Source organism: Pinus tabuliformis, chromosome 2_1 (assembly GCF_031772625.1).
Source record: "Pinus tabuliformis cultivar Carrire ecotype Pingquan chromosome 2_1, CPIR1, whole genome shotgun sequence".
NCBI classification, from domain to species: Eukaryota; Viridiplantae; Streptophyta; class Pinopsida; order Pinales; family Pinaceae; genus Pinus; species Pinus tabuliformis.
Window position 1 is genome coordinate 607,401,166 of NC_142299.1, and position 27,233 is coordinate 607,428,398.

Consider the following 27,233-nt stretch of genomic DNA (forward strand, 5'->3'; position numbering starts at 1 on the left):
AGAAATCTAGAATTTTGTCGGAATAGCCGATGAAGGTTAATGCAGAAGCTCTAGAAGGCAAAAGAGATAGCTTGGGGCTGATGCAGAGCTTTTGAGGCTGACGCAGGGCCTATGCAGGGCCAGCGTAGAGATAGCCGGGGTTAGCCAGTTCTGCTGCTGGATCACCAGAAACTGCCAGGTGAAGTGAGGTAATCTCACTCAGTTTTCCGCCATTATATTTTTCTTTGTAACTCGATTGCGGGAGGGCATCGAACATTGTATTAAGAACCATTGCTTAATAATATAAAACCCTCATATTTACGAATATGATATTATATTATTTGATGTATTAGGTGACGTGGTCTGTGGAGGTTTTGCCGCTCCATTGAACTATGCAGATTATTGTGTTATTATTACAGATAATGGATTCGATGCATTATTTGCGCCACAGAGCGATTTTTTCTAGCCATAGCCACGGAGCGGTCATCTCTAGCCATAGTCACAGAGCGGCCATTGTTGTCTTCATAATTTTTACCTTTAAGAAAAGGTAATGGGGCTCTACCCAAATAGAACAAACAATAACAAAGAATAAGTAAACTAAAGGTTCGATTGATATAACGTCTTAATAAAGTATTATGGATAAGTGAATTACGATCTATACGGAAAGATACCCATTTTATAAAAATTGTTAATAGAATATGACCGCCCAACCAATCACAAAGACCACTTATCATAAAGGGTATATTAGGGCTATAACGAAAAAGAAAGAGGTTCACCAGTCTTGTTAATATGGGATTTGCTAAAAGAATGGGATTCAACAATTGAAGAATTAGACCATCCATAAATAGACTTAGAGCTTTTGGATTGTTGATCGAATTCATGAGGTGCGGAGATTCAAAACTTGAAGGTTTGTCCATAATTTGGAAAAAACAAAAGAACATATATGGTACGACTAATAAAGTTATTGGCTGCTGCACTGGTTTTCCTGCATTGGGTTTTTCCGGGGACTATTTTTTCCAAAAATAACGGTGTCCTATGTATCTTATTCTTTGCTCAATTTCTTTTTTCATGTAATCAATTTAAATTGGTGTAGGCTGCAGAAGTAAGTTACTTCAGTCTTTTTCAGAAAATAACTTGATAATGTATATTAAAATCAATTAGAAGTAAATTCAGTTTTGCTACAGTAGGGGTTCCTTGAGTGTAGGAATTTTCACATAAGATAGCTATCCACATAGCCTGAGCTGTCTTCTTCCTAGAAAGGTGACATATGATGTGATCCTTGACTCCTTCAAGGATTTTACTTATGGTCTTTGTGTCCTTGTTATGTTGGGCCAGTTGCTAAGGATCTGTTGGAGCGACTAGTGGACTCCCCACAAACTCCCAAATTCACTACTCCTTAAAAAATACACCAATCCTTTCCTTCTAAGAACAAAAATTTGAGGTCCCATTAAAGCGATCGTCAAATATCAGCCCTAAAGATGCCATCTTGCTTGTTTGAACTGCTCAAAAATCCTTGCGCGGAGTCTGCTAGGAGAAAACCATAACACAAATTATTCCTAGGTCACGCAGCCAGATAGCTTGCGTAACCCTAAAGTGAACTGTGCCCCCTTTCCTACGTCTTTCATCTGATCCCGAGGAAAATAACATGCTTTTTGGTCTTCAATCAAAGACTTGCTCTAATACCATTTTAAATTTGTAATACTTGATTGCTAATTAAATAAAATATTCTGTGATGAAGAAATTGAAAACTGAACTCCAAACACTTTTACTAAATATGTTGAGTATTCTAACTAATAATAGCAGCGGAAAAGAAATTCACCAAGACACAAGCACACAATAAACAATACACCAGAAATTACCCAGGAAACCCCAACTAGGGAAAATCTGCCAACTAGTGTGTTTTTATTAATTTGCTCAATGAGGATCTGAAATAATTATTACAAATCAGAGGGAAAGTTTTCTCTTCAATTTGCTGCCACTCAACCAGTGTTTTACGAATTGGTCGAGTTGAAATCGAAACGACCGAGCCAGACCGAGCTAGTGCCTGGCCGAGTCGGCTCGATGGCCGAAACGGTTCGGCTAGCCGGGCTGTTACCGATCCGGTGACTGACTCAGCTGGCTCGGTAACAACTTGATCGGCTCGACTAAGCTTGAGCTTGCTCGGCTAGCTCGGTGAAAAGTGGCCTGTAGATTTTTTTAGGGGGAAAAAGGACCCCACAACCAATTCTAATTTGGCTTAGGGTTGTTTTGAGGTCCATTTACCTCTCCCAAACCCTATAAAAGCTACCCAACCCCTCTCATTTCCTCACAGCTATCTCATTGCATTTGTGTGAGAATTTGTGAGGAGTTTGTGAAGAGTTGTGGAGTTTGTTTTTGGAGCAGCAGTGAGGAGTCTTGGGCAAGCATTGGAGCAGCAGTGAGGAGCTTCTTGGGCAGCCATTGGAGCAGCATTGAGGAGTTGGTTTGTTGGAGCAGCATTGAGGAGGCGGTTTGTGCCTAGAGGTATTTTTTTTCACTTCTAAAATCTGTTTTTGCTTTTATTATTTTTTGCAAATCTGGAAATTGAAAAGAGTGTTTTTTGTAAAAGAAATTAACATTGAAGCAATGCTATTTTTTTGTTTTCGTTTTTAGATTTTTTTTCCTTTCATTTCCAAGTCAAAAAAATGGCTCGTAGAGTGAAAGATGCTACTTGGGCATATGCTGAAATGGTTGATAATCAAATGCATTGCAAATTTTGCCATAGAAATATTAAGGAGGGCCTTGGGGCATTCGTAGGCTGAAACAACACTTGGCAGGTATTAGAGGCTAAATTACTCCATGTGAATCACCACAAATTGAGGAGATTAGGAAGGAGTTGTCAAATAGCTTTGAGAAGTTTCAAGAAGAAAAAACTAGGCAAAAAGAAAAAAAGGCTGAAATTGGGAGGAAGAGGAGTATACAACAAATGATGGCTACCAACCCCCATTTTGATTTTGAGGGCTTTTCTTCTATCCCTTGGTCTCTTCTTCTATCCCTTGTACTGATGCATCCAACCCCTTCCGCTATGTTCCTCCCTCTTTGGATTCCATGCAAGAAAAAAAGGGGAAGGGTAAAATGAAAAAGAAGGGTGATGTGAATATAAAAAATTATTTTACTGTCACACCCTCCTCTCCATCAGATGCACATGGTCCTCAAGCTAGTAGAACTTTGCAGCTCACTTTAGATGACCATTGAAAGAAAGAATTGAGGGAGATTACTTGTGATTACATATCTAGATGGTGGTATGATGCTGATATCCCCTTCAATGCTTCCCGTTCACCACATTATGAGCCTATGTTTGATGCCATATTTGTTGCTAGAAAGGGCTTCAAATGCCCTACTATGCATGAGTTAAGGGGGCATCGTTTGAAAAAAGAAATTTCCTCCATTAATGAGTATTTGAAAGATTTCAAAAACTCATGGGCAAAAACAGGATGTACCATCATGTCAGATGGATACAATGATCAAAGGAACCGTACCATCATAAACTTTCTTATCTTTTTCCCACTGGGAACCATGTTTCTAAAGTCAGCTGACGCATATGATATGGTGAAAGATGGACAATTGTTGTTTCAGCTATTTGATGAGGTTGTTGAGGAGGTGGGGGTGGCTAATGTTGTTTAGTCATCATAGATAATGCCTCTAACTATGTTCTTGCTAGTAAACTGTTAGAGAAAAAACACAAAACCATCTTTTGGACCCCATGTGTTGCACATTGCATAGACCTCATGCTTGAGGATATTGGCAAATTAGATTGGGTCAAGAACACTTTAGATCATGCCAAAAGCATAACAAAATTTATCTACAATCATTCATGGATTTTGAGCCTGATGAGGAGAAACACAGGGGGCAAAGATATTATTCGGCCTGCCATCACTAGATTTGCAATTTTTTTTTGACATTGCAATCTATGCTTTCCCAACATAGAAACTTGCAAAAGATGTATTCCAGTGATGATTGAATAAGAGCCAACGGTCTAACAAATAGGAAGACAGAGATTTTGAAAAAGAAAGTTAATGAAGAAATATTTTGGAAAAAGGCAGCGAAGATTGTGAAGGTTGCTGAGCCACTGGTTAAGGTGTTACGGTTGGTGGATGGGGAAAGCTTGGCTATGGGCTTCATTTATGCAGCTATGGATCAAGCAAAGGAGCAAATAAAGAGGGCATACAAGGATAGAGTGGCTAAGTATGGGCCCATTTGGCAAATCATTGATGAAAGCTGGAACACCATCGCCCTATACATGCAGCTAGATATTTTTTGAACCCACGATATCATTATAAAGCTCTAGAGGCAGGAGGTTTGGGTGGGAAGGTTAGAGATGGATTGATTGACTGCATTGATTGCATGATCCCATTAGAGAGTGATCAGCTGGAGATACACTGACAAGTCACAACTTTCAGCAAGGCCACATGTACCTTTGGCAAGAACCTAACAAAGATTGCAAGGGAAGCAGATGAGCCAAGTAAACAAAAAATTCAATTTTCAAACTCTTATTTTGTTAAATTGTTTATAATTTGAAAGTTTGATATAATTTGTTGAGCTAACTCATTACACTACTATGTTTTTTGCAACATAATGGTGGGAGGCTTTTGGTAGCCATTGTCCTCAATTGCAGAAGTTTGCAATTCGTATTTTGAGTCAAACTTGCAGTGCTACTGGGTGTGAGCGCAATTGGTTTGTCTTTGAGAGGATTCACACGAAGAAGAGAAACTGTTTGGATAAAAAATGGTTAAATGATCTAGTCTATGTCCAATACAACCTCTGGCTCAGACACAACCAATTGCTGAACAAAAGACCTGATTCAAATCCCATTGTGTTGGAAGATATTGATCCAACATCAAATTGGGTAGTGGAGAGTCATCCAGCAGAGTTTGATTCTGATGACGAACTTGATTTGGATTTACAGACGGAGGCATCACTCGAACAAAATGTGTAGTTGAATGCAGATCCACTTGTACCAGACTCAGGCCCAGCCCGAAGTCCTCCAATTGCAGACGCTTCCTCTGCCCAACCACGATGAAAGCACATATCTCGTCTATCTCAGCGTGCAGTTGCTGCACAGCCTGCTAGTGCTACCACTTCTACAATTGCAATTGGAGATGATGATGATGATGAGGAGCCATGGGTTTCCCTATCTGACTCTGATTCAGAGTCTGAGCCAGATGATGTTGGCTCCTCTAGCAGTAGCCAGTAGTACTGGTGACTAGTGATGTTTCACAGTTTACTTTTGTTGTAGAGGCCATTTCTAGCCTCCTTGGTTATGTGTTTTTGTTTTGATCTCTATATCATCATTCATGTATGTATTGGACAGTGCACTGGGTGCCATTTTGATATAATGGATATATTCATGAGCCTACTTTGATCATATGTTGTCTTCTCTCTATATTCTAAAGCTTTGTGTTTGGAAACATGAATGAAAATCTTTAAAATTATGTTTTTTTATAAAAAAATAAATATTTAATGTATTTTTTACAATGACCAAGTCATTGAAATCAAATCGGTTGAGTCGATACCGAGTCGGAGTCGGAGTCGGAGCCGACCCTCGGCTGTTTTCGAATCGGAGTCGGAGTTTTAAAACATTGTGCTCAACACACTGATTTGCGCACTCTTATCCAACTTGGCCTCCTGTCTGCGCACTTTTATCCAACTTGGCCCTCTTGCGCAAGGCTAACACAAACATGGAAGCGAAGTATGCTGTGGCTGAAGAATTTGTAGAGGCTATTTGGCCTCTCTTTCTTCCCTAGCACACTGATTTGGAAACCCTTCTTTGCTAAGCTGAACACACAAGTCTCTAGTGCATCATTATATTAAGTCTGCGCTCTTTTATCCTTATAAAGTCGACTTGGCTTTCCATTTTCCAGGAACCACCGAGATTAAAACTCGATGGACAACTGAGATCAATTCTATTTTTGACTATAGGAAAATTAGATTTTTTCTAAGTCAAAATTAAGAAAAATAAAACTGTGCCCTAGCTTCACTTGTGGGTCCCTCTGCCAAATTTAGTGCACTTCTAAATTTAGTAGAACCCTTCCATCTCTAACTTCAATTAACAATCAACACATGATGAAGCCAAGCATCCCTGTACTAAATATGCTCCTTGAGAAAGGACTCTAGTTCATTAATACAATTCCAAACAATGCCAAGGAGAGAGGGCATCCTTGTTTGATCGTAATAGTGCTCTTGATGGAATTTGACAGGCCATGTGCTTTGTAGATATGACGAAGAACCAACTAATAAAGTCTCGTGATTGTTGTCAAAAGGGTCTTAGAGATGGCAATGTCCGATAGTGCTTGAAATAATGACTCTATCAGGATTGAGTCAAAATTCAAATGTCCTATGAAAGTCCACAAAATAGTAGAAGGTTTTCAAGAATGATGTCTTGTGTCCTCAATATTGTCCTCGTGTGTAAACATGTGATTATTGGCTCGGTACACTGGCTGAAAACTTGCATATCATCTGGTCCTCAAAAGTCTTTGATCAAGCTCATTTTAAAGCCACAAGTGAAGCACTGTGGTGAAGTTGTGCTTGATCATGGTGGTATTATAGTTGTTGCGATATAGGGTGTCACCTGATTTAAAAATTAAGTGGATTATGTGGAGGGATCAACACTTGGGAAAGTGTGATGAAACAACATGGTTAGATAAATCAGTGATGTGTGCAATGATAGAGAGTATTGTACTTGATGAGGTCCATTTAGAGTTCTTTCTCATCTGCAACCCTACTACTGTTCATAAACTGAAGAAATTTTTGGGACTCACGCTTTAATGTAATTTCAGAAATTTTCACTTCTTTCCTAGGGGTTTTCCTGATCTTAATGCTATGAATTTTCACTCTAGGGCTGTTATGAAAATGATAAAGCAATAGTAACAACATATGTATTTCACTTCTGAACAACCCTATTCAACAAGGCAATCCAAGAGAAATGGTGAAGAATACAATAAACACTACTGGTGGCTTAAATTTCAGCTAAAAGTCTAAGAAGTTCCTGCACAGGGCTTTAACTTCAAATAGATTCATTGTTAAATACCGCAATTTAGGGATAAATCTAGTCTCTAAAATAAAAATTGTAGTAATTATAAAAGTATTGCATAGATGGAAAATGTACGCAATGCATTGGCTAAGTCAGTGATTTCATTGCTTGGCTCTTTTGAACATTGATTGTTTTGCAAGCTCATGGATATAGTCACTTGTGCAATAGTTAAATGCGTAATTTTATTCCCCAATTAGCTGATTTAAGGCCATTTACACTGCATGATACATGAGGCTAGATTAAATTAAAATATGGTTGCAGTTTTGCAGCATATGATATAGATTGGAGTTTTTCTTAAAATAGGTCACAATCGATTTTAGGAAACTGCCAAAATCTGGTTCTCGTCTTTTTTTTTTGGAGTTTAACCTTAACGGAAATAATCAAAAGAACCCCAGGCAAAGTTGAAATTAATCTATTCTAAGTTTGATTTACAAGGCTGTGTGGTATGGTCACTATCCTTAATTAAGTAGTAGTTTATATGATGTATTATAGATGAACTGATGCATTTTATTGACTCAGGACATGGAAAGATTGAGACATTAGGAGCTCTTGGAATTTCATTAATGCTTTTAGGAACTGGTGGCGGTATTGCGTGGCATGCTCTTGACGTCTTCCAGGCAAGTGGTTGTTGGCTACTGCAGAAATTTGTGCTTGGAATACTCCTAATATCATCATTGTGTGTAGAGATATTTAATGTGTTTATTTGAAACTGAAACATTAAGTTCTGTGTCTAGAGAATAATTTGTGAGTTTATGGGTCACTTTGACTTTAAAGTGGTCAGTGTGCATATGTCAGAGTCAAAATTGTGTAGAGGGCAGAGGCTAATGCTTTAGAAGTGGATGCTTGGTATTATTTTTGTAGAAGATATTATTTTTCAAGATCTTCCACTTTGTATGTAAGCTATGCATCTTAAAATTTCAGAAGTGGTACCTAATCATTGCATTTCTTGGCATTTGAATCTATCTACAGTGTAAATTTAACATCTTGAACAAACAAACATATCTGCTAACATAGTAACAAGAAAATGCAGGCATGATCTATTATGGCATATTAACTGTGCAACAATAGAAGCCTTCATCTAACGATAACACAAAGAGAGAACTAGAACCCAACCATAATGCCATCTAGTCTTTATTTAGTACCTGATTCGGGTTTATTTATCATTTAGTTTATAAGATTTATGTAATGTAATAGTGGGTAGTACAAGTATATACGCCTGCTTTCTCATAGTTGTCCAAAGTGCATGACCGTGGGGCAATTGATTTCGTCAATATCACTCAGGACTTGTACCCAGCATCAACTGATTTAGGAGCATGCCTACTGGCAATAGAGCCAAGCTGATTTACACGAAAATGGTCCAACTTACCACTAAACTGGAGTCTGATAAATTGGGCCTGCTTTCTTATGGTTCCTACAAAGTGTTGGGGTTGCTCGCCTTCAGTCGCATTTCATTTGTTCTCCTCTCTTCATTTTCTCATAGTTCTGTCTTTCGGTCCTTTGAAACTCTCCCGAAATATATTGGTAGGGTCTCTCTTTCTCATTTTTAAGGATGACCTTCACCAATCACTGTTGTTATAGTCCTTCATACATTTCCTTGACTCCATTCTGCTCAACACTTGTTCTTGGTGTCACTTTATGTGCACTTGAGTTCAAATGCTGTCCCAACAATCCGCGCCCACCTGCGTCACTTCCCATGCACCACTAAGATGATCTGCAGTACCGTATGTCCCTGTACAATTTCATACGACTGCGGCTATGTGTGCAATCCAAAAAGTGTGATGGCTTGATGACCCTATTACCCACCACCTGTCGGTGGTATATATAGGATAAAGTTTTTCTCCTAGATGGTCCTCAGCCGACAGCCAACAACCCCTTGCAGCCCCCAGATAGCTCAATGTGCCATTTTCTCCGCCACTTGAGCCAACCATGTCGTCTCTCGCCCATCTGTTATGAATGCATGTTTGAAGGTGGCCTTATGACCCCAAAGGTATGACTTTTAATTGTAGAGTTGAGTAGTTTTCCTTACTTGTCATGGGCACTTTTAGGTATGAATATGTGGGGGGATTTGGCGGAAAGAGTGGGTTAGGTTTGTATTCTTGTCTCCATTGCCCGATTTCGTGGTTACCCTTATATCCTAGTCCCATGGGATCTCCTTTACAGGCCATTAGTTTGAGGGTTGGCACTACGTTGGAAACCCTGATTTTGGTTGTGTGGTCCCACTTCCTGACACCACCTACATTAATCCCTTTCCACTTATTGGAGCCCCATTCATCTCTTTTCCCGTTCAGGTCCACATGTGTCCACTAGGTCCACATAGGGTTAGCGTCCCATTCCCCTTGTCCACACCTTGGGTCGGGCCTGAAACAATGTTTCAGAGGTTGATGCAGCTAAAAAGAAAGTAAAAAGCATAATTTGGCCACTCTCAACAGGAAATGTACCCAAATTACAAAAGATGGCCGGGAAACACGAATTTTGCACGTGGGAAAAAGCCAAACATGAGCTCTACCCCTTATCCATGGCCATCGCCATGGTTCCTATGGGCCCTAGATGAGCTCCCTCCACCATTAACGAACCCATGATTGTCCCAACCCCCGGTGGGTGATGAACTGCTCCACTACACATCATGCTCTCATCTTTGGAGCCCCGAGCAGTTATGAAGAAGAAAAATCAATCAAAGGAAAAAGGCATATGAAGAAAGGTGGAAAAGTAAAGGTCGGGATAACTCATGTACTTATACACCCAGGTGTGGGCTTCCCTTGTTATAGCTACTCAATAGACCTTGACACTTGGTCTAGATGATTCCTCTGATCCCCACCCCATTCCACTATTATATCATTTGCCACCTACCTCTTAAGGGGTGTACCATGGACATGTTATCCCCTTTAGAGGTTGAAACCACCTATTAGGGTCCTTGGTTATGTTGGAATTTCTAAGTTTAACCCATTAGAAATTCTTCCTGTACTATCTGGTTTATTTCTTCCTACTTGTTTAACTACTTAACAAGTTATTTACCATGTAAATACTGAAAATAAACACAAGTACATTATCAACATCTACAGATCATCAACTGAAAGAAAACAAGCACACAAGTGACACCGCTATTTTTGGACCAATGTCCCCAGAAAAACCCACTGCGGGAAAACTGGTGCAGCTATTCAGAGGGTTTTATTATTATGCAGTTTTCAGAATACAACCAGGGTGCCAGAAATGGCTCACCCACTAGAGAATGCCCTCGGCAGTAGTACCTCTCCTTGGAGACAGATATTCCAACTAATTTATCACTGAATGAACAATCCCACAGCAACAATTGCAACTTCCACTGCTCTGCATCACTCTAATAGGGACTGCGTCACCCTATAATGCTCACCAGCACCCAGTCTGCCCCACGAAAATCCTCCCAGCGCTGCCTCTTGGCCCAGTGTCAGCTCTGCTAACCTCTGCGCAACTACTGAAGCTTCTGTGTTAGCCCTTAGACCCTTTGCGTCACCCACACTAGCCTCTTCTGGCTCTGTGCAACTCCCAGCTGCCTATGCATAGCACCCAACTGCCTCTGCGTCAACCTCTCCAGGCTCTGCGCTATATCTCTGGTACTAACTCTACCTCTCTGCAATGTATTCACTGTCCCTCGCTGCTAATCACTGATTCACTTTTGCTTAGCAACCCCGCTCTAGCAAAATGAATGATTGATCACTCTGTGTGTGTTCTCCAATTGACCCTCAAGCCTCTTCTTATACTTTTCTCGTTGGTCCTTCAACGACCGAGATTATATCTCTAATCAAGAATTAAGATTAGATTTGGCTTGATCCATGACTCTTGGAACCTTCTAACCCAGTTTTGTATTAATAACCATTAATACCCATTAATATTTTATTTTTTTCCTAAGTTTAGACTTAGGAACTCCATTAAAAATATTAATTATTTTAATATCTCCCAAACCGGGTACAATCTGTCCAAACCATTTCTGGGTTTTGGAGATCTCATGTGGTTTAGCCTCTCCACTAATTTTCATGGCTATAGCACATCCGATGCTACCCCAAATCAATAGGCTAACCCCATTTTTGAGCTTGGAGACACTTGTACCTGCTAAGGCCCACTATGGAAGGGCATGCCACCATGAAGTACCCCATTGATTCCATAACTTGTCAGCATTATTACTTGATTATTCTAATGATTTGTTGTATTGGAGGGCAAGGGGACACATTGAATCTTATGTAGGATTGCAGGTGGGTCTTCATTTAAGGCTTGGTCTCCCTATATAGGGCCCTGGCCCTCCACAGGGCCACATTGACACTTGTAGGGTGAGTGTTGAGAGTAGTGTTGCTCAAGGATCCCCCCAGTATAGATGGATGGTTTATATCATCACTCCAACCCTTACAGATGGTCTACAGGCATATTTGATCCATGTGGAGACCCATGAGGTTGTCCTTGTGCCCCCACATCCACTTGGGAGCATCACAAGTTCTGATTGGATAACAAGGGGCCAATCGATTGTCCACTTTGTTTCGAGTTCTTTTCTTCATCATGGCACCCCTTGGACTTCATTAGGTCTCGTCACAAGCCCAACGATTCACTTTGTTGATCATTCGACCCTCTTGAGAGGCTTATCTTTACATTATTGAGCTATTTCGTGGGCTTGTCACCAAAAGTTTTGTTATTTTGCACATTATTTTATTTTAGGGGCTAACTTAGGCCTAGCTAAATCAAATTCATTAGGAAGTGTATAAATAAATGAGAGGTGATTCATTTTCCTCATCATCGCTTGGATTGATCATTCTCTCTTAAGAGATTTTCGCTATTCTCTTTGGAGGATGAAATTGGATGGATGGATGAATTTTGATGTTTGGATATCTTCATTTTTGTCTTGGAGCTTCTATATTGGCATATGATGATGATTGGATATACTTGTTCTCACATGTAAGTGCTCTTTTAATGCTATTTTGTCATTCTTTTCTATGTCACATAAATGATGCTAGGATTTTCGCTATACTAGGCTGAAATTTGGCTGCTTTTCTTGGATGAAAGGGTATCAATTTGTCTTTTATTAGCGTTGCATCATGTTATGGGCCATGCTTGAATAAGTGAATATTCCTAGAGATATTTCATTGAAATTTATCTTGACAAGTCATCACATATTGGACATTGAAGTATAAAGACCTTGAAGCAATTTTCTTCATGCCCTAATTGTCATGCGAAATTGTTCTAAAGGCCTCTTTGATGAAGTGAAATCATCCCAAACATTGGAGTCATCTGGACTCCATTTCTCCCAAAGGATTAGGCACTAATCCTCCATAGGTGATCACCTAAAAACACATTTTTCTCACCTTTCTCTTTCTCACTAGGGCTATCCTACATAGGTCACCTAGGGCATCAATTATCTCACAATCTAGGCATCCAAACACTTCCATTTTTGGTCCACATCTGCACATGTCTTTGATCTAGAAGCCAGAAAATCCAACAGTGGGATCTCTAGATATTGCAAGCCCTGAATCGAGGATAATTTCTTGCCCTAGGTTTCCCTTGGCCAGTGACCTCATTGGGATAATTGCATTAGCTTTCATTGAAAATTCTTTTTTGATCCCTTGCTCCTCTCTAATTAGGTCAAACACATCATTGGTTTCTCAATCCTATCCCCTTGACGTAACTTGGGGTCCACTTGGTCTTGTGTGGTCCCATAACTTTTGGAAGGTAATTCTTCAAAGACCATTTGGAAACCAAGTCTTCATAAGGGTTTTTAGGACTAGGTCCCTCCTCAAGAAGTCTCATTCCCTAAACCTGGCCCCTAAGACCTTCTTGGCCCTTCTTAGAGAGCCTTTCATCTCGTCTCTTGGGAAAGCAAGCCATATATTGAGCCTCTCTGGTGAATAGGCCTCTTTAGGAATCACTCTTTTCCCTTTATTGACCAATTCATCAAGGTGATTCCCTTCATACTGGGTCTCCTCCCATTGGCGAAAGTTCGTAAAGAGTAGGGAGTTTTAACTGAGGTGACAATGGGCTATTGCTCCATTGTTGCCCTTGACCTAGCAATTGCCCCTCTAGGATCCCCTTTTAGGACCCCTGCTAATTTAAGCGGTAACATTTTTGGCGTCGTTGCTAGGGACACGAGACGTGTTTTTTGTTCCCCATATGACATATTGACATATCATTATTAGCGACTCCATTGGAAGAACAAAGCCCTAGTTCTTCATTGAACTTTAAGGTCGATGCTTGTAGGGTGAAGCAAGCATTTTTTTGGGCATCTTTAAATTCACCTTGGTGACTTCTACATAATTTACATGTATACCTCAAATAGGTTGTATTTCTTTGATGATTTTCCCACTTTGGGCATCGCTAACATCCCTGGCCACCTTAATCATGTCACAGGAAGGATGGTATGTCGGGTGCCCATGTTTGATGGTGATCCACTCTCTGCAATTGACCATATAGAAAGATTTAATGCACATGCTTCAAAAGAGAATGTGGTTCATAACTCATGATTCTGTAAAGAGTGTTCACCAGGATGTCCTTATGTTGTTGTTCATGGGATCTCTTGGTGGTGATTCCCTTCATACCGGATCTCCTCCCATTGGTGAAAGTCGGTAAAGAGTAGGGAGCTTTAACTGAGATGACGATGGGCTATTGCTCCATTGTTGCCCTTGACCTAGCAGTCGCCCCTTTAGGATCCCCTTTTAGGATCCCTACTAGTTTAAGTGGTAATATTTTTGGGGCCATTGTCGGGGACACGATACGTGTGTTTTGTTCCCCATACGACATATTGACATATCATTATTGGCGACTCCATTGGAAGAATGAAGCCCTAGTTCTTCAATGAACTTTAAGGTCGATGCTTGTAGGGTGAATCAAACATTTTTTTGGGCATCTTTAAATTCACCTTGGTGACTTCTGCATAATTTACATGTATACCTCAAATAGGTTGTCTTTCTTTGATGATTTTCCCACTTTGGACATCGCTAGCGTCTCTGGCCACCTTAACCATGTCACAAGAAGGATGGTACGTGGGGTGCCTGTGTTTGATGGTGATCCACTCTCTGCAATTGACCATATAGAAAGATTTAATGCACATGCTTCACAAGAGAATGTGGTTCACTAGGATGTCCTTATGTTGTTGTTCATGGGATCTCTCGGTGGTCATAACTCATGGTTGCATGATCATGAACTTGAGGGCATCTCTTCTATTGAGTTCGTTGATGGCTTTCCTAGAAACTTTTAAGTATACCCTGCATTAAACATCCAAGAGGAAGCCTTCATCAAGAATCATCAAGACATTGAGAATCTAAGTAACGAGTAAGAAGACGAGTCATCCTTGGAACCACACAATTAAAAAGATGATTCTAACAACATTTGTGTAGGAAAGAACGAGTCTATGGAAAGTGAAATTGAGACTAACCTTACCTTTCTCAAGGGTATTACTCCTGATGATTCTCCTTTTGAGAACCTTGAGGAAGGTGATCTCATTGGCCCCTTGGAAAATGACATTGGAAATTATTTCCATATTGAAAAGGAGAAATGGGAAAACCTTAATCATGTCACAGGAAGGATGGTACGTGGGGTGCCCGTGTTTGATGGTGATCCACTCTGCAATTGACCATATGGAAAGATTTAATGCACATGCTTCAAAAGAGAATGTGGTTCACTAGGATGTCCTTATGTTGTTGTTTATGGGATCTCTCGATGGTCATAACTCATGGTTGCATGATCATGAACTTGAGAGCATCTCATCTATTGAGGAGTTCGTTGATGGCTTTCTTAGACACTTTCAAGTATACCCTGCATTAAACATCCAAGAGGAAGCCTTCATCGAGCATCATCAAGACATTGAGAATCTAAGTAATGAGCAAGAAGACGAGTCATCCTTGGATCCACACAATTAAAAAGATGATTCTAACAACATTTGTGTAGGAAAGAACGAGTCTATGGAAAGTGAAGTTGAGACTAACCTTACCTTTCTCAAGGATAGTACTCCTGAGGATTCTCCTTTTGAGAACCTTGAGGAAGGTGATCCCATTGGCCCCTTGGAAAATGACATTGGAAATTATTTCCATATTGAAAAGGAGAAATGGGAAATTGTTGGTCCTCAATTTGATTGTGCTCCCATTTATGACACCGACAAGGAGGATGAGGTTGAAAGTAGTCCTCCTTTTCTCCCGGGTATTGTTTATGATGACATATCCATCGATACCCTTGGGAAGAAGAATTACCATTTTCCCTTGCATAAAAGAGAGCGATTGGAGATGATTGATTCTCCTTTTTGGGAAAACCCTATCTTCGATACCAACAATGATCAGGCCTTTGCTCATACCTACCTTCCTTATGTTTTCGAGAGTATATTCATGTCACTTGAGCCTCTAGAGTTGGATTTTCAGGAAAAGGATCTCGTTGAGACTTCACCCTCCCCTTTGCCTTTTTCTCTTGTTCATCATCTTGAGTCTTCTTCAAGTGGTTCCCTCACCCCTTGCCATATGATCTCAAGTAACTGTGAGCCCTTCCCCCTTTTGAATATAGTGTCAAGGAAGAGCCCCCCATTGCCTGTATGTTATCTCCTTGGACACACCCTCAGGGTTTTGATCATTCTTTGACCTCCTCTTTCTCAAGGTGACCAACCCATTTGTTGCACTCCTTTCCCTCACCTTTCAGTCCCTTCTCATCACAACCTTGTGGCATCTATAAAGAACAATGTTATGAGCAATGATTGCGATAAGAATTTCTCAAGGATAATCATTCATTCCACCATTGTGTACTTAGAGGGAATGCCCCACACTTCTAGATTGACTTACGTTCCTTCTCTTAGGGATTCTTCTTACCTCGCATGAAGACTATGTTTTCCCACCTCCCGCGTGCATCACCCTACATGTGATTGGTGTTGCATTCATTTTGGGATTTGTTGCATGAGTGATCATATAAGTAGGCATATTTATATTGATTTGATGATGTGTTGGTTGCACTGGCTTTATGATTACACTTAACATTAACTTCGTCATATGCATGTTAGGGTAGGATGCATTGCATGCAAATTTTCTCATTAGAACTAATGTCATATGATATTCCTCATGGTAGAGTAGTTGCATTTAGATTAAATTTGCATGCCTTTACTTTTCTGTTGATTTTACGGCCTAATACTAAGCATGGGTGACCATAAGAACCATAAATACATGTTTCCCTGTGTGTTTGATCTTTGATATGTGCAGGTAATAGGTCAACTGTAACCAAGAGATTGCTGGTGCTCTCATGACCAACCTTTCGAGTTGTTTGCCCACTTTTTCCGAGAGCTCATGTGCCAGTTGGAGCCAGATGTTACCCACCACCTGTGGGTAATATATCCAGGAGAAAAGTTTTCTCCTAGATGGTCCTCATTCGGTAGCTAACAGCCCCTTGCAGATCCCAGACAACTCGATGTGCCACTTTCTCTGCTACTTGAGCTAGCCATGTGGTCCCTCGCCCATCTATTATGAATGCATGTTTGAAGGTGGTGGGCCTTTCGATCCCAAAGGTATGACTTTTAATTGGTATAGTTGAGTAGTTTTCTTTACTTGTCATGGGCACTTTTGGGCATGAATTGGTGGGGGATTTGATGGAAAGAGTGTGTTAGGTTTGTATTCTTGTCTCCATTGCATGATTTCGTGGTTACCCTTGTATCCTAGTCCCATGGGATTCCCTTTATTGGCCATTAGCTTGAGGGTTGGAACTACGTGGGAAATCCCAATTTTGGTTGCGTGGTCTCGATTCCCGACGCCACCTACATTACTCCTTTTCCACTCATTGGAGCCCCATTCATCTCTTTTTTTGTTCGGGTCCACATGTGTCCACTGGGTCCACATAGGGTTAGCCTCCCCCTCCCCTTGTCCACACCTTGGGCCGGGCTTGAAACGATGCCCCGAAGGTTGATGGAATTAAAAAGAAAATAAAAAGCATAATTTGGCCACTCTCAATAGGAAATGTACCACAAAATGCAAAAGATGGCTAGGACACACGAATTTGGCAAGTGGGAAAAAGCCAAACATGAATTCTACCCCTTATCCATGGCAATCACCCTGGTTCCTATGGGCCCTAGATGAGCCCCTTTCATCATTAAGGAACCCATGATTGTCCCAGCTCCTGGTGGGCGATGAACTTCCCCACCTTAATGGGGTATACACTGCTATATACTACACATCATGCTCTCATCTCTGGAGCCCTGACCAGTTATGAAGAATGAAAACCAATCAAAGGCAAAAGGCATATGAAGAAGGGTGGAAAAACAAAGGCCTAGGTAACTCATGTACCACTGTTTGCTCCCTCCTACACTCATACACTCACGGGTGGGCTTCCCTTGTTATATGTACCCAATAGACCTTGACATGTGGCCTAGATGATTCCCCTGATCCCCATTCCATTCTATCATTACATCATTTGCCACCTACCTCTTAAGGGATGTACCATGGGCATGTTATACCCTTTAGAGGTTGAAACCACCTAATAGGGTCCTTGGTTAACCCCATTTTTGAGCTTGGAGACACTTGTACCCACTATGGAAGGTCATGCCACAATGAAGTGCCCCATTGATCCCATAATTTTTCAACATTATTACTTGATTATTCTAATGATTTGTTGTATTGGAGGGCAATGGGACACGTTGGATCTTATGCAGGATTGCAGGTGGGTCTTCATTTAGGCCTTGGTCTCCCTATATGGGGTCCTGGTCCTCCATAGGGCCACATTGACACTTGTAGGGTGAGCGTTGAGAGCCATGGTTCTCCACCATAGAAGACATCATTTCATGGATCCCCAACAATGTTCATTGATCACTTGTGTTCCACCTTTTGGATGAGGATGACGCACCTGGTCCACCATGCCCACCCGACTCCACGGATGCAACATACACTTGGCAGATGCTCTAGGATGCCCCCACTACAGATGGACGATTTATGTCATCACTCCAGTCCTTACAGATGGTCTACAGACATATTTGATTCATGTGGAGACCCATGAGGTTGTCCTTGTGCCCCCACACCCACTTGGGAGCACCACAGGTTCTTGATTGGATAACAAGGGGCCAACTCCTTGTCCACTATGTTTAGAGTCCTTTTCTTCATTATGGCACCCCTTGAACTTCATCAGGCCTCCTGAAAGGCCCAACGATTCACTTTGTTGATCTTTCGACCCTCTTGTAAGGCTTATCTTTACATTATTGAGCTATTTGGTGGGCTTGTCACCAAAAGTTTTGTTATTTTGCACATTATTTGATTTTAGGGGATAAATTAGGTCTAATTAGCTAAATCAAATTCATTGGGAAGTGTATAAATAGATGAGAGTTGATTCATTTCTCTCATCATCTCTTGGATTGATCATTCTCTCTTATGAGATTTTCGCTATTATTTTTGGAGGACGAAATTGGATGGATGGATGAATTTTGATGTTTGGGTATCTTCATTTTTGTCTTGGAGCTTCTATATTGGCATATGATGATGATTGGATATACTTTTTCTCACATTTAAGTTCTCTTTTAATGCTATTTTGTCATTCTTTTGAATGTCATATAAATGATGCTGGGATTTTTGCTATACTAGGCCGAAATTTCGCTGCTTTTCTTGGATGAAAGGGTATACATTTGTCTTTTATTAGTGTTGCATCGTGTTATGGGCCATGCTTGAATAATTGAATGTTCTTAGAGATATTTCATTGAAATTTACCTTGACAGGTCATCACATATTGTATGTTGAAGTATAAAGACCTTGAAGCAGTTTTCCTCATGCCCTATTTGTCATGCGAAATTGTTCTAAAGGCCTCTTTGATGAAGTGAAATCATCCTAAACTTTAGAATCATATTGACTTCATTTCTCCCAAAGGATTAGGCACTGATCCTCAATATATGATCACCTAAAAACATATTTTTCTCACATGTCTCTCTTTCTCTCTAGGCCTAGCCTACATAGGTCACCTAGGGCATTAATTATCTCACAATCTGCGTTGGTGTTTGCTCTAGTGGCCCTCCAAATTTGAAGCAAATCTGACGGTGGGATCTCGAGATATTGCAAGACCTAGCTCGAGGACAGTTTCTTGCCCTAGGTTTCCCTTGGTTGGTAACCTCATTGGGATCATTGCAACCTTTCAATGAAATTTCTTTCTTTGATCCCCTTCTCCTCCCTAGTTAGGTCAAGCACATCATTGGTTTCTTAATTCTATCCCCTTGACCTAACCTGGGGTCCACTTGGTCCCATGTGGTCCCATAACTTTTGGAAGGGAATTCTTTAAAGACCATTTGGAAACCAAGTCTTCATAAGGGTTTTTAGGGCTAGGTCCCTCCTTAAGAAGTGTCATTCTCTAAACCTAGCCCCTAAGACCCTCTTGGCCCTTCGTAGAGAGTGTTTCATCTTGCCTCGTGGGAAAGCAAGCCTTATATTGAGCCTCTCTTGTGAATAGGCTTCTTTAGGAATCACTCTTTTCCCTTTATTGACGAATTCATCTGGGTGATTCCCTTCATACCGGGTCTCCTCTCATCGATGAAAGTCCGTAAAGAGTAGACTGCTTTGGCTGAGGTGACAATGGGCTATTGCTCCATTGTTTCCCTTGACCTAGCAGCCCATCTAGGATCCCCTTTAAGGACGCTTGCTAGTTTAAGCGGTAACAGACCTAACATCGATCCGTTCTGCCATTGCAATCTTACCCTTTGTTGATGGCTGGCCCAGTCTTCTGTGGTTATGTAGCTCACTTGCAACCTATTATGCCCTTGTGCACAGGTCTGGTTGCAAATTTCTTTTTGGGTCCTTGTGGCTTAGCTTTGTTGGCGACATCGTCAATAGACTGTTGCCACTTGAGCCTTTTCTTGTTTGTTAATGGCTCAACCTTTTTAGTGCCTCTCGCCCCCACATGCGACCAAATCCTTGTGCCATTGTCTCTTGGTGGTGGCTTGAACCCTGGGGTATGCTAGTGGCAATCTGTTGCCAACCCACAATTATTTTTTTGTATCTTTTTTTTTTGTAATTTTAACTTTTCTTTAGCCCATATCTTGGTCCCACATGCTTATGGATTCGTATAATTTTTTTTTAAATTCAGCCCATTTCACAATTTACGGCCCCATTTTTATCATCTTGGACGTGCAAATTTTTTATTGTTGTGTCGTATAGTTGCTGGGTGAACTTGGCCCTTGTGACTCCTGTACAAACTTGGCTTTTGAGTAATGTTTGAGATTTGTTTTTAGAGTATGATTCCTGTTGATTTTTATATACAGGGTCTTCTATACTGATAATTACTTCGAATGATTTAGTTCTTTTCACATTCTTATCTATTATTCCATCATTAAGCAATTACACAAAGGACATCAACAATATAACATTTATGACATAATGATCATGAAGAGGCAACCACACAAAGAACACATGAATTTACCCTGGGAAAACCCACATGGAGGAAAATCCCAACAACCTTTTCCTTAGAGAATTCATCAAGTTCAACAGAGATGCATTAGCCAAATACTAGGTTAAACAAACCAACAACATAGCTAGGTCAAACCTAGTTCATCTGCCTCCAAGTTTGGTCAATAAGTCTGCCCACTGGGCATGCTCTGATTAGGTCTACTGCTGCCTCAAAAGATTCGGTCTTGTCACAAAGTTTATGATCAAGGCTTGCCTTGACTCTGTCTGCCCAAGAATCAACATAGTCTTCCTCATATGCAATTCGGTTATCCTCGGAACAATAGATTTGTCCAACGAGCTGCCACTGATTCGTCTTGTTCTTAGCCTTAGATCTGTCTCCTTTTTGCCTCAGATGATGTGAATTGCTTGCCTCAAATTTTCCTTTGCTTCAAACCTTCGCATGTATAATAATCTTAAGGGGATTTCACCCTAGGTTTTTCCCTTCAATAGCCAGGGTTTCAAAAAAATTCTCTTTGTAAAAAGCATTCAATTCTATTCAAAATATAATCTTCAATACACAAGGCTGGTTTTCAATGAACTCAACAATATAATAGTCGCGGTTCCAACATAATTAAAAATCCGAATTACACATAGCCTATGCAACAACAATACTTCAACAGTGCGAGAAAATCCGACTTATAAACAAACTAGCAAAATAAGAACATATACACTCTGGCCCACACGACCCCACATCAACGGTCTTAGATTCCAACGTTTTCTTGGTCAACTCCATAAATTCACGGACGCTTTCCCAACAACCTCGTGCTATCACGAATTGTTAACCCTACTCCTCGATGCGTCAAGCTTTGTGAACAATTATCGACACGTGTACTTCAGTGTCGGGACTATCAACCACTTGGATTTTTTTGATGAAATCACAGGAAGCCGTCTCCGCTAGCCTTAGGGTACTTCTTGTGCTTCAGAGACAGGGACAGAGAGAGTTAATTTGTCAGAAAACCTTCCGATCGCTTTCTAAGACTTCGACTTGTTATTGAGTGATGAGTATTCTTCACACGGTCACAGACTCCTGGAGTTGTTATTATAGATTCAAGTTTCCGCTAAAACCCGCTTCAGATCCTGACCACGATTAAGGAAAATCGTGTTGTCCTTAAGATGATACCTCCTTGTGCCCATGTAATGAATTAAAGCAAGTCGAAACCCTCGCTATTTCTTTAAGAGGTGACCTGATACCACAAAAGATTCAAGAATACCACAAAAGCTCACTACCCTGCCAATAGATACCCTGTGCCAAAATGAAGGTTCAAAGAAGGTTTTTCACTGTTCTTTTAGAAATGCCACACCAAGAACCAAAATCATCAAAGAATTTTGCTGCACTTCCAAAAACCCTTCTTGAGCCAGAAAAGGAAAGAGAAAAATTGTGTCAACTAGGGTGGAATCTTTCACCATCAAAATTGACAACGAGAGAAGGGGTCTTAAAACCCTCAGAGCAATTGCTCAAAACATAATGAGATGATTCACGCTTCATGCCTCCAAATGAATTCAAGCCTTCTCTATTTATAGATTTTCTAAGGGGTTTCATCTCCTTTTTAATTGATTGAGTGAACCTTACTCAAAACCCCAGTTTTGGGTTTTTTCGCCTAGCTGACCCAAAATTTGCCCAATAATGGGTATTTTGGGTTTTTATCCCCTTTATGGAGGACTATAGCCTATGGGGATGGATAGGCTAATAAGTCCTATTTGTCCTCAATTTGTAGAGGATATTACAACATGCTTAGCTTGCCTTAGACTCCTTCTTCGCTGACCTCAAACATATCAAATTGCTTCTTACTTGATGAGGAAGTCGAATTATCTTATATATATATAGTCATCTTGAAGGTCAAATGGGTACCTTTCTCTATTTGGGCAAACTTGACTGAGAGGGCCAACTTAGCCTCTTTTGGAGCCACTAAATTCAAATTTAAAAACTCAAATTTTCTTCTTTTTCAATGGACATGAAGAACATGCCTTTTTACATTTTTCTTTTTACAAAGATAGCATGAAGAACATGCTTTATAAAAATACATCAATTATTACAATATTAATTATGAAGACCGACCATAGATACAAAAATTCAACAATTCCTTGTTAAATTTCCTTAACCCTAACAACCTTGTAATTTACTAACCTAACAAATTACACAGATATATTGAAATAAATGCATGGCTTGGATTTTAAGATAAACAAAATTAATCTCACAATCTCATAATCTCTTGCACAATATTTCTGCCCTTCAAATCATTCCTTCATTCATTAAATTTAGAACTTACAAGAGGTCCCTTCCTAGGGTAATGGCCCACTAAGGAAAATAAATACAACAATAACCTGGAACTTATCCAGCTGATCAAACCCTATATCTATTCTACGACTTGGCTGATTTGGATCTCCCTTGCTGGTCCTTGCATCTTCCTTGAACCTGGTAAACTTGTGTGGAAGCACATCACCACCTAATCATTGTGATCTCATTCTCACTATGTCTTGTGCTCAGGATTTCTTATGTGTCTTCTTTCTTAGCCTAGCCTTCCTTTTACAAGTTTGAGTTATTGACCAATTCACAATCCTAATCTCCAAAGTGATTGACGGTTGAGATTAGATCTTAACATCACTTGAGATCAACATTTGAGAATTATCTAATTCTTTAATGCAATTAACCTTTGCATTTCATTAGATTAGCTCATTTTATCTTACAAAAGGGAATTACTTTAATAACTAAAGAAATTGCTAAGGTTAGGGGTCAATTAGGTGACTTCCACACACCTAGACATTTAGGCCCATGTGGAAGTATTTACCAAAGCTACAAACATCAACATACGAAAGTTCATTGTGAACTTGGGTGAATGCATATTTGTTTAGACTACATTTTGCATCATATGTAGAAGCTTATTTAGATACAACATCGGTGGGCATTTGGGCTTTATTTGCTATGAAAAGGCTTTCTAAACTAGAGACTATTTTGTTAAGACGTGGATTGTGTTTAGAGCAATACTATTGCATCTAAAAATCAAAATTACGCATTGTTAAAACAAATCTTTTGTCATCTCCTTATACCATTTAGCTTTCCTTAATCTTAACAATTAGTTCTTGTTGGTGGAACTCTAAAAGTGTAAAATGAGTGCATTACGGTTGGAACTTAGAAGAGTCTAATTGAATGATTGACTTAATTGAGATGATGCTTTAACACATTGTATTTATTGGCTGGAAACTGCGCCAAGAAAGCAACTCAACCACTTTAGGCTCAAGCTAGCCCTTGAACCAGAGGAGGCTCTCTCAATGTTACCAGACATTTTGTGGTTCACTATCACTAAACACTAGCCTATGAAGCACAATGGCCAGATTTAGGGGTTTGTTGAGAGGTGGTGTCTTAGGGTTTCTAATCCTAGCTTAAACAAATAAAACCCCCTTGCAGAGCTCTAATGAAAGGGCCAACATCCAACCATGACAGAAGACAATAGCTTGAAAGAGGTTGATAGAAGATCAAAGAAAATATTAGCCAACAGTCATACTCAGACTGAATACTTATGTCAGCTGATAAGATTAGAAAGCGTGTGTAGATCCTTGAACAACTTGACAAAATATAAATCTCTGTTATGTAGAAGATAACAATCTAATAGTGCAAAGAGATCAAAAGTGACAACCTGTCACTTCGATCTACTCAGTAATGAACATAACTTTGCAGTGGAATGTCAGGGAGGTTGATACTCAACCCAACCTTTTCTAGATATCCACACAACATCGTGTAACACCTAAAGCACGCACATAAAACACAATTATGCTATCATAAGTTATCAGAAATAATATGACAATCTCATGCACACATATTTTTGCCCTTCAAATCATCCTTGCATTCATTAAATTCAGAACTTACGAGGAGTTGCTTCTTGGGGTAATGGCCCACTAAGGAAAATAAATACAACAATAAACTGTAATTTATACAATTGGTCAAACCCTAGATTTGTTTTACGACTTGGCTGATCTGGATCTCCCTTGCTGCTCCATGCATCTTCCTTGAACCTTGAAAACTTGTGTGGACATCACCACCTAATCATTGTGATCTCATTCTTACTGTGTCTTGTGCTCAAGATTTCTTGTGTGTCTTCTTCCTTAGTTTAGCCTTGCTTTTACAGTTATTGGCACTTATCCTCCATTTGGAAAGCAATTCAGTGCTCCTCTATGGAAGAAAATTTGAATTTTTGAGGCATACTTTTCTATGGTACACGAGCTTACTAAGACACTACATTTCTGTGAGAAGACGAGCTACGAGAGGACCATTATCCTTGAAGAATGCGAGCTACAAGAGAAACATTATCTCCGTGAAATATGAGTTGCAGAAAGGGTCATTATCTCTGTGTAATACAAGTTGAAGGAAGGTTACTATCTTTGTAATGCGAGCTATTGGAAGATTATTATTTGAGTGAAATGTGAGCTACCTAAGGTATCTTATCTCTATGGAACGAGGCATCTAAAGAACATGCATGTGGCAGCTTGGTTGACTGTCTTCTGGACAAAACTTAGCAAAGTTTAAAGGGTTGACTTGGCACTTGGATCACTGGCTAGTTTGACTTGAATTTCTCTTATTGATGAAGAATCTGTAAGAAAAGGATTGATGGGTTTTCCCGTTGTGGGTTTGCCTTGACCTCTAGCTTAAGTTCTGGTGTCTCTTGTCTCTTGTGCCCTATTACTGCTCAATCTAGCAGGGATCCTAAGAGGGGTTCCCAAAGGGGCAACTACTGGACCAAGTCACAACAATGGGACAAGGACCCATTGTTACCTCAGTCGATGCCCCTTGCTCTTTATGGATTTTCACTGATGGGAGGAGTCTCGGTATAAGGAAATCACAAGAAGGGATAAGTCAATGATAAGATATATAGTGATTTTTAAAACCCATTCACAAGAGAGACTCAAATAATAGGTTTTCTTGCTTTAGAAGCAAGGTTAGGGGCTCTATAAAAAAGTCTCAGACTCTCAAGGTAGGCTTAGACCTAGGTAATGATGGATCAATTTGATGGTTTTTCCCAGACCAAAGCTTCCTAAAGAAGGGAATGATCTTTATTGAATTTCTTGTAAGATGATTTGTCATATAAAGAATGGGACCATAAAGAGACCAAGGATAGCCAAACAAGACCTAGGGTTTAGTGTGTAGTCTTTAACCAAGAATCTAGGTCAAGCAAGGGTGAAAAAGGGATCAATAGTAGGTGAACTTCCTTTGAGTTTTCGAGCACATAGATCGCTTAGAATGGTGCTAACTTAGAAGGACCAAGAACCAAACAATTTTGGAGCTAGGGCTTGGTGTTTCTCACAAACCGATGGTGGGATTGGCTTCCAATTTGGAGGGCATGTAGGAGACACCCCAACGCAGTTCCTCACCAACTCGCTGAGCAAGATGATGGCTCTAATGGAATTCGTTGGATGCCCTAACTATTTTATCTAGGGTTAGAGCAACAAAATTGTGGAAAAGAGAAAGATTTAGGGTGATCACCAAGGATTGAGACCAGTGCCTAGCCAATTGTGAAGGATGGAGTCCAAGTGAATTTGATTTTGAGATTTTCACTCTACCAAGGAGTCCTATTGCAACTTCGCTAGCCCTAGAGAGGTAGCTATAAGGTCACAACAAGGAATTTATACTTCGCTTTGCAAATTTATGGAGTTTCAAGGTGAAAGGTATTAACCCATCCCTAGGAATAATTCAATCTTCTTGTGAAGATAAGTAACATATGCAATCAGTCAAGATTACAAGTGATCATGAATTTCACATCAATAATTAGGGCACAAACATAATCAAAGCATATCGTTTCATACATTAGACAATAAACATAAAAAATTCCACATAAGAGAGCACTTACATTACAAAAAGATTATATCCATCCATTAGATTTGCAATAATGAAGCTCTAAGATAAGACAATAATTATCCAAACATTAAAATGCATCAATAAATCTCCAATTCGTCCATCAATAACAAGTCCAAGTTCTTTTATCAAAGAGATACAAATCCAAGTGATGATGAGAGATCAAATGATCCTCTCTTATATTTATATGATCCTCCAAGGGATTCAAATGGCCTAATTATGCCTAATAATGCCCCTACAATAAAAATAATGTGCAAAATAACATCCTTTTGGTGACAAGCCCACCAAATAGCTCCATAATATGAAAAATAAGCCTCTCAAGAGGGCCAAAATGATAATACAATAGCTAGGAGGGCTGTTGGAAGGCCTAGTGAAGTCCCTCATGTGCCATAATGAATAGGAGGGCTCCAATAACAGTGATGAAGGGGGTGGCCCCTTGATCTCCAAGCAAATGACTTGTGGTGCTCCCAAGTGGCTGTGGGGGCACAAAAACATCCTCATGGGTCTCCAATTGAATTGAACAAGCATGTATCCCATTTGCAAGGGCTGGAACAATGATGCAAGTCATCCTTTGTCTCCCATGGTGAGACACAAACCCCATCTGGGCCCTGGATCAATTACCAAGTGTGTGTATCCCACTGAGCAAGGTTGGCCTAGGTGCATCACATCATCAAATAAGTCAGACATGAGCGAGAAATGAATGGCGTTGAAGGACCCATGGCATGTTTATCTGCTCTCTGCTATAGTGAAGGCCCATGGCTCTCAATGCACACCCTACAAATGCCAATATGACCCTCTGAAGGGCTTGGACCTTGTATAGGGAGACCAAACCCCAAGATGAAGACCCACTTACAATACTGTATAAAATCCAATGCGTTCGCTCACCTTCTAGTACAACAATTCATTAGTGCAATTAAGCAAATGAGCTTACAAATCATGGAACCAAGTGGGCACTTCATAGTGTCACGCCCTTCCATAA

At 40.1% G+C, this 27,233-nt stretch overlaps 1 protein-coding gene across 3 annotated transcripts in view; it reads left to right on the top strand.

The window, feature by feature from the left end:
• Positions 1 to 27,233, top strand: part of LOC149201967 (metal tolerance protein 2-like) — a 479,526-nt gene that overhangs the window by 57,204 nt on the left and 395,089 nt on the right. For 2 of the 3 annotated variants that reach the window (XM_089403043.1, XM_089403042.1), the window contains exon 3: positions 7,547 to 7,644. The exons of the other annotated variant lie outside the window; for it this stretch is intronic. In XM_089403043.1, the coding sequence (XP_089259169.1) occupies positions 7,547 to 7,644 (98 nt within the window). The remainder of the gene's footprint in view (positions 1 to 7,546; positions 7,645 to 27,233) is intronic. 3 annotated transcript variants of the gene reach the window in all.